The sequence below is a fragment of the Pecten maximus genome, chromosome 3 (genome assembly GCF_902652985.1).
Source record: "Pecten maximus chromosome 3, xPecMax1.1, whole genome shotgun sequence".
Classification (NCBI taxonomy): domain Eukaryota; kingdom Metazoa; phylum Mollusca; class Bivalvia; order Pectinida; family Pectinidae; genus Pecten; species Pecten maximus.
This window is the reverse complement of record NC_047017.1, coordinates 2,441,265-2,458,177: the sequence shown is the minus strand read 5'-3', so window position 1 is coordinate 2,458,177 and position 16,913 is coordinate 2,441,265. Positions and strand designations below refer to the sequence as shown.

The following is a 16,913-nucleotide window of genomic DNA, read 5'->3' as shown; positions in this document are numbered from 1 at the left end:
TGTAAATACGCCAGGACTATCTAAATCAACAACAGTACAGTCGCAAACACTCAATACCACAGTGACGTCAGCAAAACCGGGAACTCTACCACAAAATACGTCACAGGCTTCAACAAATAAGTTTTGGTAAATTCTGACTAATGCTAACACATTAAATGTTATTAATAACATATGGTATATTATAGAAATAAAATATATCGATAATCAAATTCTGACACCGACAAAATTGGTAATTTAACGATTATTTATCCTATTATGTATTACAATATGTATTATCGATATTCCAAATGTTATATAAGTATGCTTATATAGAATTAAATTGTAGATCAGGACTCGAGATGTCAACATACCTTTTTTTCTAATGAATGTTACATAGAATATATACCGACGACCATGATGTTAATTGAAATACTTGTGCGAAGAATGTGTAATTATATTTATTCATGAAATATGTATGACAATATACCGCGGAGAAATGTAATCTACAGCTTATATATATGGCCCTTGTGTCGTCGACACATAAACATGTTATAATTCTATGTATTATTAACATGACAATTTTACCTTAAACGTTTACAGACAAAACTTGTATTTTCACAAACTGCGCGTTGAGACACATTTACAGGTTGTTGACAAAAATGAACGATCAACAGTTTCAGGGAAATAAAAAAAGAAAAAAGAAATGATGTGTCAAACCACGGGAGTGTTGTCCAACTTTTTCAACGTAACTACCACACAAGAGAAAAGTTTACGTGTTTGTTTCTTGAGTAATAAGCAGGCGTACAAAGAAAAATTATAATGCATATTAAGCAAAGCATTAAAACAATAATTTAAAAAAAAAAATGGCATACCAGGGACTATTCAAACTCAATACACAATATTCGAAACTAACATAATTACTTTAAAATATATGCTAGACAATGCATTAAAGGCGCATTCTTTCGTTTGAATAGTTTTAGGTCGTCAGTATTAAACTCACTGGAATATACAAAATGTATGTATTTTTCCAAGTAGTAAAAGTTATAATTTTTACATTGATACGGCAGTTTTACTCAAAATAAACCAAAGTTCTTGGAGTATCAAGTCCTGAAAATTCTTAATTCGACCCGAAGTATCATCAATTCCTACAAGGACCCCAAACGGAGTTCGGGATGGGACATATTCCCTATTTGCAAAGTCTTTGTAAGTTTGGACAGTTCTCTATTTGTAAATTCTACGTGAGCTTGGACGTATCCCTATCTGTAAAGTCTTGGGAATTTGGACCTATCCTTGCTTGGGAAGTCTGTATTTGTTCATATCCCTATTTGTAAAGGGTGCAAGGTCTATGTGAGTTTGGTCACATCCCTATATCTAAAGGCGATTATTGAGCTTTAAAGTGGGTTGATCAACAATCGTTTAAAATGACATTCCAACGACCTATAATGATACAATATTATCTGCCCGACTGGCTTTTACGAATGTTCAAAGGGCAGTAACACATTCTTGGCCAATGTACTCGCTATGCCAGTATAATATACATTGTATTTCCTATTCGAGAAATTTAACGAACGTCTGTTTACAAATTCTTATTATTATATATGCGTTTTTCCTGAAATTGATCTCGGTGAAGTTAACGGACATCATGTCCTCCAAGCTAAATCCACGCAGTTGATTATGCAGAAGTAGTCATAAACAAAGGCCTTCACCAAAACATTATAGTTAATGACGCGCAAATTACCTTTCTATTATCTAAGGTTATTAAGTGCCCAATGTTTTAAGTATTTATATATGCATAATGAACCAGCTAAATAGGAGATAAAGATTCCAGTGTTTGATGTGGCAAGTTTTGATGTACAATGTACCTTGTTTTCTCTTTATTTTTGTAGCCGTTCGCCATTGCTTTACTTTTTATGAAGTTACAAGGTGTCTTTGACCATTAATGTCCCTGTTTTATTTCATCGACCAATAAAAACGACAAACTACAAATTATGAAGGTTGCCACAAAGGTAGTGTATTATGTTTCGATCGTAAAACATACCATTAAAACTACAAGAATGTCTGAAACCAATGATACAGTATTTTAAATTCATAGCACGGTAACTATTATAACATTGGTGATAAACAAAGACTCACTGATATGTCAGGATGTCACACATTGATATGTCAGGATGTCATACATTGATATGTCAGGATGTCACACATTGATATGTCAGGATGTCACACATTGATATGTCAGGATGTCATACATTGATATGTCAGGATGTCATACATTGATATGTCAGGATGTCACACATTGATATGTCAGGATGTCACATTAATGTCAGGATGTCACACATTGACATTGCAGAATGTCATAATCACACATTGATGTCAGGATGTCACACATTGATATGTCAAGATGCCATCTTCTCCTTGATAGGTATACGGGTATCATTCTGCATTGTTTTTTACATTTCTTTCATTCACTTCAACACCTGTTCCAATGACGTCCTACTCGACATTTACTTCCGTACAACACCTGTTCCAATGACGTAACACACGACATTCACTTCTGCATCTGATCCAATGACGTATCACACAACATAAACTTCTGTACAGCACCTGTTCCACTGACGTACTACACATCATTCACTTCCGTACAACCCATGTTCCACTGATTCACCACACGACATTGACTTGACCTTTAGTGTCACATTTCTTTTGAAATAACGTCATTTTACTTCTACAACGTATCTTGTACAGTTTCAATCTTGATAGCTGCTCAGGTAATGGAATCTATCAGAAGTATCAATGAAGCAATGACCCATTCATCAAGTTACAAGAAATGTGATATACGACCTTAGTATTTAACCATACTTTCCTATATAAAACATTTATTTCTTGGTCCCAGGATTGATTTAAACCAAATTTGTTTTTAATGACGCTCTAATGGTCAAGAGCGTATAGGAATGTTAATGTGTTTTTGCGTGAATCCACTGAAAATGATAAATGTGGCTTTTAACGTTGTCTGTTGCAGCATTTATCTTTCAATGTACATGTAAATGCTGTCTCAACTCTAAGTATAGGTGATTGTTAAATGTTTTACGGGCTTAGTCATATTTTATCATTTGAAGCTTAAGGTAGCTGCCATTAATCTCCTCGTGATTAGTAAAATAGTGAAATAAAGTCAATGACATAAGCAAAATCTATAATAAATCGGACACAAAGAAATAACGTAGTTAATTGATCGCGGGTCCCACTAGTATTGGCCGGAAACAAATATAAATATTTAATATACGTGTTTAAATATATATAAAACGTATTAACACAAACGAAGAAGGAATTAAACTTTATGACTCGTGCCCTGGCCGGGCCTCGGGTCAGAGCCCTCGGATCAGGGCCTCGAACTCGCGATCTTAATCGCCTAGCCAGAAATACCCGCAGCCTATACCACTGCGCCACATCGGCATTCTTAAAAAGAACGTTTCAATGCCGCAGTGATGGTCGGCCCGATATTCTGACACGATCATAGTGACAAGTCGTCTATTAGATTATATGAATACCTGGATCACATGTGTATTTACATACATGGATGCAAATTGTACACATATAAATATTCATCACAGTACAACTACGACAGGAAATTCAAATCTATATCTTCGGATCACCAACACATAGTGCATATGATACAATGTGCTAATTATTTGATATATGACACATTGTAGTTACACAAATGACGAAGGAAGACAACTTTATGGCTCGTGCCCTGACCGGGCCTCGAACTATCTAATATATGCGTGGAAGGAGACACACTGATCAACTACTAAAATATCTTTATTAAAGATTCACTGTCGAAGAGATAAGCTGGGACTGATTTAAGATCATTGTCTTGTTCGTTAAAGATCGTTTCATCAAAAACAGATTAATGTATATTATCTAATTTCATAATATACATGTATGTGTGTGTTGATCAACAAACAGGTAGTTTTGATATCCTACCCAGTCACACCGCTAAGTTATAGATATTTATTGTAAAATTTCAAGCTAAGACTGAAGGGATCGCTCGTGTATGTGTGTTGGTACTGTAGTTAATGTATAACAAGACAAAGCGTAGAAGTCATTTTAACAACAATGTGCCCAAATACATGTATTATATAATAATAACTTATTTCGACAACGACAAACCACATCAGCGATATTGTTCTGAATTCGAAACACAATATGAAATGATGAGAAATCCAAACAAAAGGAAAATTATAGGCTCTCCTGGCTGTTAAGCCTATATTTGTAAGGAACATTTCATGCTGTCGTTCTGATCTTTGACACGTGCTCATGGAATTGATGTCCGCTGCAACAGTTATATAATAGAATATATATAATGTTTTCTCTCTGAACTTCACACATTTCACAAGTTTGACAGGTTAGTGATATTTCACGATCGAGTGCACAGTATTTCCATCACATTGATGATTTTTCACCGGAAAAATCGAAAATATCTTCTCAGGCAATCATACATGTTGAAGAGTCAATATGGTAAAACAATTCAATTATCTAGTCCTGAGAATAGATGTTTACATATTAAATCTGCTCATGAAATAATTTTTTTTATAATATTTACTTGAACGTACATCAGAATAGGGTAAGCAGGAATACCAGTGTCAATACTGCTACAGGCATAAAAATTCCGGTATATATTATAGATGTAGCAAAAATTTCCCGGCGTTCCCTGCACCTCTGCGTTTGTTTGTGTCTATCCTTTCGTTCCTGTATCATGTCTAAACAGTCTTCGTACATAAACATGAGCATTTTCCATCTTTCGTGTAAACTTTCAAGTGCATTTTTAACACCTGGACTGGCCATAATCTCCTTTCGAAGGCGACTGTACTCCTTCGTCTGTTTCCCATAGGAAGTGACGTCATTCACCCCATCCCCAGTCTCTGTAGACAGGCGCCGCTTGAAGTGAAAATAAACTATTAATAACAGCATGAAAATTTAAGTTTCAAATAGAAAACACTGCCTGTTTTTGTTTTTTGTTTGTTTGGTTGTTGTTGTTTTTTTTTTTGTTTTTTTTTTTGTTTTTTTTTGTTTTTCTTTTGTTTTTGTGTTTTTTAATGTTATTTTTATGCTAGATTAAGAGAAGTAGACAAAAACAGAATGTTATGAAAAATCAGCATTGAAATACATAACAAAGTAACACATGAAAACGGGATAGACAAATCAATGTTGTACGTTTGTACTAGGAGGAATTCGGACCAAACAGCATTAAAATGGTAAAATTTGAGATGATGTAGTTTCAATTGTTGTATACATCAAACAATTAATCTATGTAGTAGAAATATTTATATAATTTAACAACAAAATGCACCAATAATATTAATATCGATTTTTGCATGGCTACCTCATTCGTTCAAAAAATGGCACTGACCTTCTTTCAAGGTCACCATAGTCAAATGTATTTATGGATATTTTGTAACTATTTATATCAGTACTGACAGTACTTTGATACATGTATTATAAAAAAAAATGAGAACTATTCTTTTTTCTTATTCGTAACTGTTTCGACCCATTAGGTTTTTGAATGTCTGTGTCAAATATTTTTCACAAATTCTAACTTTTGAAAATATAAATTATTTATGTCATTCGTGGAATGTACGTAAATAAAACATCAAATTTTCAGCCAACACGTCTAGTTGTGATTTATTCCCGTTGTCTACAGGTTGTGGTAAATGTTTCAAGATTCCGTCTTTAGATTACAGCTTAATTCAATACACAATATCTATACGAGCTATAAAGAAACATATCCACAATATTCTAAATTTAGACCTTGCTAATTAAAACTATGCTCACAGATTTATAAAGAAGTGGCCTGTACGCTGTACGACTATCGTAGATAACGAGGCAGAATTATAACAAAGCTCACCCGAAGGAGACCTTCATATCTTGAAGACTGCAGACCATTAACTACGACACGCATAAATGTATACTTAATAACTTTTAGGCTTAATAGAGCAGATCGTTTCCAACACGACAAACGTGCCTGGTTTAAACCCACGTATATATACGTGTATATAAGTAAAGCATATATATGCCTTTGAACTGCTAGGTATAAATTGTATATGTGTGTGCGAGGCACGTGTGTTTACAAGATGATGGGATGCAGGTGGCGAGAGTGTAGGCGGATGCGCGTACCTATATCTATTTACTTATGTGATATTTTGTAAATTACCTTGTGTCTTGATAAAGGTTCGACAACTTACTTGTCTGTACTGTCATTATAACTACATGACCAATTGTATATGTATATTATATACATATATATATGTGTGTATAGATCTATAAGTTGGTAGATATCCGTTTCATGGCACATACTACTATCCCCAATATGTGTGTACATGTATATCACTTGATTTGATATAAACAATTACAGTTATCAAACTGACAAAGCGTTGGTCAATAGTTGACCCGAGGTAAACAATGAACCCAAGCATGTTAACCTACCCTGATAGAAGTTTTTCTTATCAGTACGCCAGATTCCACGGCCCCCGTCGGTTTCCTGGGGGAGGAGGGTTTTCCTGTAGGGTCAATCAATTCGGACCCTTTCCCTGACGGTATGGAGATGGCATTGGACCCTGCTGACGATTTTTCTGTACCGTGGCGATCCATATCTAAGCTTACTTTGGACGAAATAAAACTGTTGTCATAATTCTAGAAGTCTCGTGGAGAAAAAAACATCTTAACGCCTATGTAAGGCCTCTTCAGCATCTGCTCAGAATGCACGGACTCTCCTCGTTTAGTGAGTCACGTGCCAAATGGTATCGCTTATAATCATCTACAAACTAATTCCATTTGCATACCAGCATCTTTTCCAGCATGTTTCGCCTTTCCTTGTGTACATGTTGTTCGATCACTAACCAGCCGGGCCAAAGCACCTGTACACGAACACGTCCGATGTGCAAAGCAACCTATCATGAACTACGACTACATATTTTTTTATCTGGTTCCGGGTACCAGACTGTGACGTCATAATCTCTAGGATCCTGTCAATTTTACCTTAGAGTATTTTGGTACCAGACTGCGTGACGTCATCTGTAGAATCATGTCAATTTCACATAGTGTTTAATATTGAACCCTATTACATGGTGATTTCGTATTTCTGATATGTACATGTAATGTACATTTCACATTCGCTAACAGCTGCTTCAATCGCATTAGATGTCTAGCCGACAGCCTTGTTAGCTTTTTAAACTCAACCAAAATTAAATGTACGATATCTTCAAACAATCAAATAAAAGGGAAATAACTAAATCAGAAATGAATGAATTTATTATATGCAAACAAGAAAAAACATTTAGTGAAATGTGAGGGTAATTCTTTACGGAAGTGTAATATCTATAGTCAATTATGCTTGTATACTTTGAAAAATATATCAAAATCGAAATGCCACCGACTCGTAACGGCGTTTCGCTAATTGGTTTTAACACTGTGTAAGATTGTGAAAATACCATCTAAAGGTGTACATTAATATTTCATTGGAGTTTGAGAAAAATCGAAGGGAAACTATTATTAAGTTAGGGCAGGAAAAATTGGATTTAGAACGATCAGAAGGAATTCGCGTATGCCGTCTTAAGAATCCATCAAATATCTGGAGTTGTGGGCAGGTATTCGGTAAACATTTTCTGTAAACAAATCTTATCATTAAATGGAAAGTAATTATATTCGACAATATTCAGATACGTGAATAAAGGTACTACAAACATTCATCGATATATCAAACGCATAAGTGACCCTTTGATGGATAAGTTAACGATATATAGTCGTAAACGAATCGCCTTTCTCTCGTGTATAACGACATATCGTGTTCAATATACAATATACATGTATATAGACATACACGTGTAACATGTCCGTGTACACATTATGTGCTGGGTTACTATGACTACAGACCCTAACTACGTATATATGTAGGTCTTGATTTACTTACAATGGGAGCTCTATACGTAGATGTAGTTCTGTTCTACGCTGTACATTTATTTTCGTATCTTTAGACTGCATTGTTAGCTTGACTTGCGGATAGTTACAAAATTAGAATATTTTATGTATTAGAATCCCTTATTCATGTATATATTTCTGCACCAACAAACTAATTAAATTCAACGTCAATCTAGATAGTATTGACAGGTCCTTATATGTGTATACATTATGTAGGTCTCTTAACTTATTGTCAATGTTCTTTATTTACTCATTATCTGTCATACTGTATTTGTATGTGAAAAATATCAACTTTAAAGACTTGTCAGTTATTCAAATAACTAATATTAAGATTTTAAATAACCAATATTAAGATTTTAAATAACCAATATTAAGATTTCAAATAACCAGTATTAAGATTTCAAATAACAAATAATAATATTTCAAATAACAAATATTAAGATTTCAAATAATCAATATTAAGATTTCAAATAACCAATGATAAGATAATGGTCAGATCAGTTAAGCTATACTAAACAATTACATACTAGTAACGATGAATGAATCAGAAATAAAACATAATTTTAATTCCGCTTCAAATTTAAAAAGAAAAAGAAAAAAAAAAGGTTTCTATATATCTTTAAATACAGAAAACTGTGGCTTTGCCGCTATGAAGTGATTATATGTATAAGAGGTATTAGTATATGAAAACAGGAACATCTCAGTTTGGGCAGTGTGACATTTTTCTAAAGTTTCTCCGACATGGAGCTAGTCATTCTCTCTAGATATGACAACATTGCTGGCCTTTAGTTAAGAAGATCCGGGAAAAAACCCCGAAGTTTATACATGTATCGTATAATTATTTCGCTGTTATAAGTCGTTGTATTCTCGTGTAAGTATATATTTCGCTGTAATAGGTCGGTGTATTCTCGTGTAAGTATATATTTCGCTATAATAAGACGGTGTATGCCCGTATAAGTATATATCTCGCTGTAATAAGTCGGTGTATGCTCGTGTAAGTATATATTTCGCTGTAATAAGTCGGTGTATGCTCGTGTAAGTATATATTTCGCTGTAATAAGTCGGTGTATGCCCGTATAAGTATATATCTCGCTGTAATAAGTCGGTGTATGCCCGTATAAGTATATATTTCGCTGTAATAAGTCGGTGTATGCCCGTATAAGTATATATTTCGCTGTAATAAGTCGGTGTATGCCCGTATAAGTATATATTTCGCTGTAATAAGTCGGTGTATGCCCGTGTAAGTATATATTTCGCTGTAATAAGACGGTGTATGCCCGTATAAGTATATATTTCGCTGTAATAAGTCGGTGTATTCTCGTGTAAGTATATATCTCGCTGTAATAAGTCGGTGTATTCTCGTGTAAGTATATATTTCGCTGTAATAAGTCGGTGTATTCTCGTGTAAGTATATATTTCGCTGTAATAAGTCGGTGTATACTCGTATAAGTATATATTTCGCTGTAATAAGACGGTGTATGCCCGTATAAGTATATATTTCGCTGTAATAAGTCGGTGTATTCTCGTGTAAGTATATATTTCGCTGTAATAAGTCGGTGTATTCTCGTGTAAGTATATATTTCGCTGTGATAAGTCGGTGTATTCTTGTGTCAGTATATATTTCGCTGTAATAAGTCGATGTATGCCCGTATAAGTATATATTTCGCTGTAATAAGTCGGTGTATTCTCGTGTCAGTATATATTTCGCTGTAATAAGTCGGTGTATGCCCGTGTCAGTATATATTTCGCTGTAATAAGACGGTGTATGCCCGTATAAGTATATATTTCGCTGTAATAAGTCGGTGTATTCTCGTGTCAGTATATATTTCGCTGTAATAAGTCGGTGTATTCTCGTGTCAGTATATATTTCGCTGTAATAAGTCGATGTATCCGCCTGTATATAATCCTTCAACGACTAGCCCGATAAGTCAGGACGAGTTATGGTCCCTTGTAACACACACGCATATGTCACAGCGCTTTAGCTATTAAATCAATTCAATCATTGATAATTATATGTTTTTTGCAGATTTGTTTCCGTTTGTTTATTCTAAAAATCTTCCGTCAATATCTTACCATTGTACAATGTAGTTATTGTCGCGTCACTTACGATGTTACTGTAAATTGTTAAAGAGACTGACATTGAACATTTTCCCTAGCGAATTTAAGACGGCAAAATGAATATGAAACCCAGTCCACGTGTAGTCACCGACAAACTCATTAAGAAACGCAGTCCCGGTGTCACTTCTTGTGTATTTATAAATGAAAATGTAACCATTTATGAATATAATTCATTGTAATATGTCACACTGCTCTGGGATAATAATTATATATATTTCTTTATCACAGCAATTAACATAGTAGTCTCAAAGCAGTTCATAAATTATTATCTGTGATCATTGGATGTGTTAAATATCATATAATTAATTCAGTAATATTTATAGACTTATCTTCTTAATCGTTTTAATATCAATAAACTACTCTTACTTGATTTCCAACAATTATTTTATAATTAGTCATTGAAATCCATTCCAAGAAAATTAACAAAGTATTCCTACATCTCGATTCAATGACGTCAGTGTGATGTGTCATCACAATATACTTCAATATTGTGATGTTACCTTAATCAAAGTTAATTCACCAGTTGTATTCATTATTGTTTGTGTAAGTGTAGTATCCGTCAAAACAGGTAACGACTAGATAACGAATAACTATCTAACTTTACTTCGATATTATCGGTTTTTTTAGCGAGTGCCTAATTTTCGCTAATTTAGCGACCACACTCCGTCGCGAATTATAAAACAGCGCTAAAATTGGTATGGTTTAACAGCAGGTGTTATCTCCCTTGATTTTCTGCCAATCAATGTATACGTACGTGTGTAAATATAAGTACAGGTATGCTCAATTGACCGTGACTCGATTGAATTGTTATAATCAATAAAAAAATGTGTTCACAGCTGACCATACCAATATCATTGCTTAGTATTTGTTGCTTGTGTTGTATATGAAACTTACTAGCTGTGTTAACGCTAAAAATAAAACATGGTAATTTGTAGAGAAAACGCGAAAATTGGCACACGCTAAAAAATAAAATAAAAAAAAAATAAAAAAAAATACGGTATTATATTTGTGTGTTTAAGATTTTAATAATTATCTTCATTCATAAATCAATGTTTGATAATCTAAGCTGTAATTTTCTTAATTTTATCAAAGATATTCATTTTCCAGGTAGCATGGTATGTTACTACTAAGGAAATGAAAGTTAGCGACCTCTGAATGCTAGGGGTTGGTACCGATTGGACCAGCGTCATTGATTCTGATTTTTGTTTCTATTGCCTTTTCAAGAATCATTCGGAGTTCACAATAAAATAAGGACACTTATTTTCGAGTGAATTGATTATTTAATGTACAGATATTTTTTTTTTGATAATATCCAATAAATAATATTAGTTTGAATGACAATGAATTGTACAGAAATGGTTGGTCAGCAAAGTATCATGAAAGACGCTTTTTACATGTTAAAATCGTACTGAGAACGTAGCAATATAAATTCATAAACAAATGAAATGAAAACAGCAACACAGGTGTTAACACAGCTATATATAAACAATCCATTTGTTTGACTACATCAACGAGTTGTGACACAGGGAATTTGGAGTTATCTCCCTTTAACTATCGAATTATATTTTTGCACAATTTTGTGTATAAAATGGATGTTAACTATAAAATGTGTATGATGTTTGTTACTAATCAGGAAAAGACTTAAATAGACCCAGTCTGACGCCAGATCATATTGTCATGTTTAAAGTCAATTTAACTTGTTGAAACTGAAAACAAAAATCCAAATTCGTGTAGTTTGACTTGTTCACTTGATTCTCATTACCACGATGTGAAATTTTGACTCTGCATCTTTTTCAGCGTCAGTATCTACATCGGGTGCACGTGGTCTTCACACACCATATGGCCCGAGTCCGAGTGAGTTCCTGTAGAGGTTATGAAATTGTGACGTCACGACCACAAATCCGATTATGGCACTAATGCATGTGATGAGTTTTTTCGTTCAAAAGTAACAACGCTGATATTTTTACATGACTGGTGCACGTGACGTTGAACCAGATGAATATAGCTATATGCGTCATCGCCAAAACTGCAACTCTACGTGATTTTGGAAACCTCATGTCAGTAAAAGCTTGGTTCAATACTTTGATTGCTTGGTGTTCTTCGTGATGGCAGCTTTGTCGTGGTTTTCATCCTTGTGGAGATCTGACCGCATTCGTCGGTTCCTAAAGATTCGCATCACCCCCAATCCCACTTGGACTAGCCATATACACAGACAGACCCAACAGGCTACCTGGGGAGGAAAACGAAATCATTTCATCACCATTGATCGACAATATTGGTTTATCAGCAACAATGTGTTTTTAAACAAATATTAAATGTTCAATCTGACTTTGAGAAGCAAGACGGGTCTAATAGGCGGTATTGAGATCTTATTCCCACTGATCGATAACACTAATGCATCCAATCTCATTACAGGCCAGCTTCTTTCGGCATAGCCGTATATCATTTTGGCCCGGATATGACGCGACAGGTGGCGTTACTGGTCAAGATGATTTATGTGATTGGTCAATGTAGCGGTAAATACAAAATGCAGCTATGCAGTGTAAAACGAAACAAAGTTAAGATTAAATGCAAACTGAATAAGTGGATGTATCTTTCCAAATGATATATTGATAAAATTACATTCCTGATTCAAATACGGTCTTATTATCACCCAAAATGATACAAACTGATATAATTTTCTTATCCGTGCTGAAACGCATTAGTTCGTTGATTTATAACCAGCATCACAACTATGCCGTTTATCTTTTTTTAAAGATATTTCTTGTTTTAGTTTTCAGTTTTCTTACCTCGGACACTTCTAGAAGGTTATAAAAATATCCGGTGCTGTAATTATCGCCATTATCATCCGTCCATTCCTGGTCCTGGGCGTCTGAGCATCTTTATGTTTAAAATATAAATACAGTTTTGATTATAATAAAACCAAGCCTTCCTTCATTATAACACATTTTAACAATTCACAAAGCCATGTATATAACAATTTAATCTTAATCTAAATTTTAAGTTTTTCCTACTGTTCTGCTTAATTTAAACACAATTTTTCGTAAATAATTTAGACTCTGACATGACTGTGATTTTTGCCGTTCTCTGATTGGTCGAGACCTCTCCGAAAGGAATATAAAAATTCACTTTTATTGCATATTTCATGGTTTCCAAAGACGCCTAGATTATGAGGGTCGCTTCGTTGACATTTGTAACGGCGAAGATTGTTGAACACTTATGTCAGTGAAGAGGAAACGGCATTGACTAGACAAAATCATTTTATTTACCACAATACCAGTAGGCTTATACTGCTAAGTGACTGATAAATTTCCCTTTTCTACAAGCCTTTTGTTAAATTGTTAAGATTGTTATAAGTTTTGTTTTCAAGACAGCGAAGCATTTAACTAATTATTGAAAAAAGCTAGATATTTAGAATTTGTGTTTATCATGGATTAATACATTAGAAATGATAAAACAGTTATAGACTTTGGCTGAGGATGATACCTGGATTTATCAAACCAAGAAAAGATAATATTAACCTCGGATGATTACCTTTTTGGGGTTGATAAATCATGGTATTGGCCTTGCCAATTTGCTATAATTCTGTAATATTGACATAGTGGGGAAAATAATTGACCTCAAGTTTTGGCCTCAAGGGGAAAATTCCGATAATGTTGAAATAACAACATTAATATATGATACATACCCTTTGTATATTTTGCCCTTGCGAAGTTCAGAACATATAGTAGATATACCGACACTGAGCATACTGGCACAGACCAGCACTAGGAAGGCCACTATGGAATTTACCAGAACAAACGGCCACACCCACATCTGGAACCTGTGTAAAGATTGAACACGTGACTAATGATTAACCAATATTAGCTCACTGAACCATACAGACATCAAGAACAATAACAACGAAATCACAAATACATCGAATTCTCAATGCAGAGGCAGACTAATAGAACAAAGTCATCAAACTCACAACACCAAAACAAAAACAAAAAACAAAAACAAAAAAACAAGGTTCTGACGAAACAGATCATTTTGAATGTCTAAATAGACTTACAGTCCAGATTCTGGTAAGTGCATCTTAGGACCGGGAACACGATGAGACACTACCCCACAAAACAGACGACAAACACATAATCTTTGGACACTAACTGTGTGTGTAGATTGAACATGAATAAATGCAAACCTGATTATAATGAGGAGTTTAACACAATGGTTAAAGAGACCTTGTAAAATTGACGATGCTTTATCTTTAACTACCAAACACTTTATTGACCATAACAGGCCGAAACATTCAATACCTATACCATGCATCACGCTTTATGATACAGGATTATTGTGTCTGATAGTTCTTTGAATATAAAGCACATTGGCTTATCTAATTAAAAAAATATATAACTTACGGGATGGACTTGTCGTCACGTGATTTGTACGTTGCGTAAGCGTTGTAAAATCCAACCCCGAGAGCATAAAATATACAGCCAAACACAGATAGATATATAGGGAAATCACAGTTGGATGACGGGGAATATTTTGTCGTGAACTGGTCTCCTTTTAAGTTCCAATCCAGCGACGCGTATATCAGACAGTTCCCACTGAATATAGCCTGCAACAGAACATCGCTGTATCACTTACGTGGAGAGGTTCCTCTCACTAACAACCAACTGTTATCCTAGGACGAACAGTAATGAAATCAAAATAATAGAAATAAATATTGTTTGTTTGTTTTTGTTTAACGTTCTATTAAGTTATTAACAGCCAGGGTCATTTAAGGACGTGTCAGGTTTTGGAGGTGGAGTACCCGGAGAAAAACCACCGGCCTACGGTCAGTACCTGGCAACTGCCCCACGTAGGTTTCGAACTCGCAACCCAGAGGTGGTGGCCTAGTGATTAAGTGTCGGGACACCTTAACCACTCGGCCACCGCGGCCCAGAAATAAATACGAAAAAATGTCGGAATAAGTATTCTACAAACAACACACTTTTAGATACAATAACGTCATAAACAATAAAATGCTATGTCCCTCTAGGGGTCGTTAGTGTCGCTAGGGACCAGAAATATGTACCCAGAGGGTTGATAGGAAAATAAACAAACATTCAAAACGAAGTCAAATAACATTATCATATTCATAAATTGATTATTTAAAGTTAGAATTCAACACGCGAGTTCTGACATGTAGACCTTTATCAAATAAAAAAATATGATATAAACCAAATATCGATTTGCACATATACCCTTGAAAATTCAGTTGGAGTAAAACCAGCTGTACTGGAGAAGTAGGTGTACGTCTTCATCGACATAACCTGTCATTTAAATACGCAAGGGTTATAAAAATGTTTAATACTAATTTTATTTCCGATAAGATAAACTCCAAATGGAAAGTGTGTAATGGTGTCAAATAGTAGGCCTTACCACTACCACTACAATTCGTGTATGATAATCGCTTATTAAATCGAAGAATTTATTAGCATTTGTTTAGATTTGTACATGTAACACACGTGTGTACCTTCTTTTATCCACTGAGTGTGTGATTTAACATTCTATAACGGGTACACGGGCGATTTCTTCTGTCTCTCACATGTACATTAGCTAAACAATAAACATGTCAACACTGAGGTGTCCCGACACTTCATCAATAGCCCTCCACATCTAGGTTTCGAGTTCGAAACCTACTTGGGGCAGTTGCCAGGTACATACAGTGTACATGTACTGACTGTAGGCCGGTGGTTTTTTCTCCGGGTACTCCGGCTTTCCTCCACCCCCAAAACCTGGCACGTCCTTAAATGACCCTGGCTGTTAATAGGACGTTAAACAAAAACAAACAAACAAACAAACAAACAAACAATGTACACACTGATTAAAACGTTCTTACCCGTGACACTCCGAAGGACACACACACAACTAGTCCGATAAGACATGTAGCAAAGTACAGAATCGTCTGTAGCAGTAGATGTGGATCAACCATACCCATCGTTGTAGTTTGTAAAACGGGTGTTAATGACAGAGTTTTAAAATGTCTTCCCTATCACAGAGGTATGTACTGTATGTCCTTGGTACGGTATTAAAAGGCTTAGTCCACGCTTGATCAGTTCTTAAAACCATGTACAGTGTTAATTTAATACAAGCATGTCCCAGCTTGACGGGAACTTAAGCTGAAGTTTAAGAGTGGAACAAGTAAATAAATTATTTCAGCAATGCTTTTAGATATTACTTACTGATGTATGTTTCGACAAGATACGAGATGTTTTCGTCGATAAAGCATACTTTTCGCTAATTATCGTTTGTTTTAATCATCAGACTATTATTGTAGGTTGACGGTGGTGTTATTCTTGATTGATCGTTACTGTAATTTCTGTAATACCACTGCGCCTATTGTGGTGTGTGTGTATATGTGTGTGTACTACAGTTTTGTATATAACATACCTTGGCACATATCCATAATCAATTATATGTTAAATCATAACGGACACTATTTCACAAATCAATGGGAGCCTTACCGATTCTAACACTAAAAATAAGTACATCTCATGTCACGTCTGGACATTACGTGTTAACGGAAATTACGTGAGTAATGACGTCATATAGGTAGAGTTTTATAGGTTAGGATTCAAGGATGGTTCACGTACCATAAACAATGCCACTACTAGTATTATTACACGAGATGATGGTCACTAACGCTTATTCTCATATGTAATCAGCAACAAAGAAAAAGGTGTAGCAAAGCGTTACGTCATCACTGTAGGGGAACGAAACCGGATATTGGTACTAGTTGAAGCGGAAACGTGAAAAACATATGAAGACAGGAGGAAAGATTTCCAATATTTTTCATGTTTAACGTTTTTGTATACAGT

At 34.8% G+C, this 16,913-nt stretch overlaps 2 protein-coding genes across 2 annotated transcripts; both read right to left on the bottom strand.

The window, feature by feature from the left end:
* Positions 1–3,776: 3,776 nt before the first annotated feature.
* On the bottom strand, positions 3,777–7,007 carry LOC117322944. Its single transcript, XM_033877911.1, has 2 exons — positions 6,457–7,007; positions 3,777–4,911 (listed from the first exon to the last, which is right to left on the bottom strand). The coding sequence occupies exons 1-2, from the start codon at positions 6,619–6,621 to the stop codon at positions 4,588–4,590; spliced, it is 489 nt and encodes a 162-aa protein (XP_033733802.1). The 5' UTR covers positions 6,622–7,007; the 3' UTR covers positions 3,777–4,587.
* Positions 7,008–12,043: 5,036 nt separating this feature from the next.
* Positions 12,044–16,107, bottom strand: LOC117322943 (transmembrane protein 179-like). Its single transcript, XM_033877910.1, has 5 exons — positions 15,935–16,107; positions 14,466–14,668; positions 13,754–13,888; positions 12,855–12,945; positions 12,044–12,295 (listed from the first exon to the last, which is right to left on the bottom strand). The coding sequence occupies exons 1-5, from the start codon at positions 16,031–16,033 to the stop codon at positions 12,140–12,142; spliced, it is 684 nt and encodes a 227-aa protein (XP_033733801.1). The 5' UTR covers positions 16,034–16,107; the 3' UTR covers positions 12,044–12,139.
* Positions 16,108–16,913: the final 806 nt, after the last annotated feature.

Excerpts from the sequence above, each read along its gene's own strand:
- LOC117322944 (XM_033877911.1), bottom strand. The coding sequence starts at position 6,621 with ATGGATCGCCACGGTACAGAAAAATCGTCAGCAGGGTCCAATGCCATC. Across the intron at positions 4,912-6,456 it reads TAAGAAAAACTTCTATCAGG|CGGCGCCTGTCTACAGAGAC; the intron begins GTAGGTTAACAT and ends TTTCACTTCAAG.
- LOC117322943 (XM_033877910.1), bottom strand. The coding sequence starts at position 16,033 with ATGGGTATGGTTGATCCACATCTACTGCTACAGACGATTCTGTACTTT. Across the intron at positions 14,669-15,934 it reads TGTCCTTCGGAGTGTCACGG|GCTATATTCAGTGGGAACTG; the intron begins GTAAGAACGTTT and ends GTTCTGTTGCAG. Across the intron at positions 12,296-12,854 it reads ACCTTCTAGAAGTGTCCGAG|GTAGCCTGTTGGGTCTGTCT; the intron begins GTAAGAAAACTG and ends TTTCCTCCCCAG.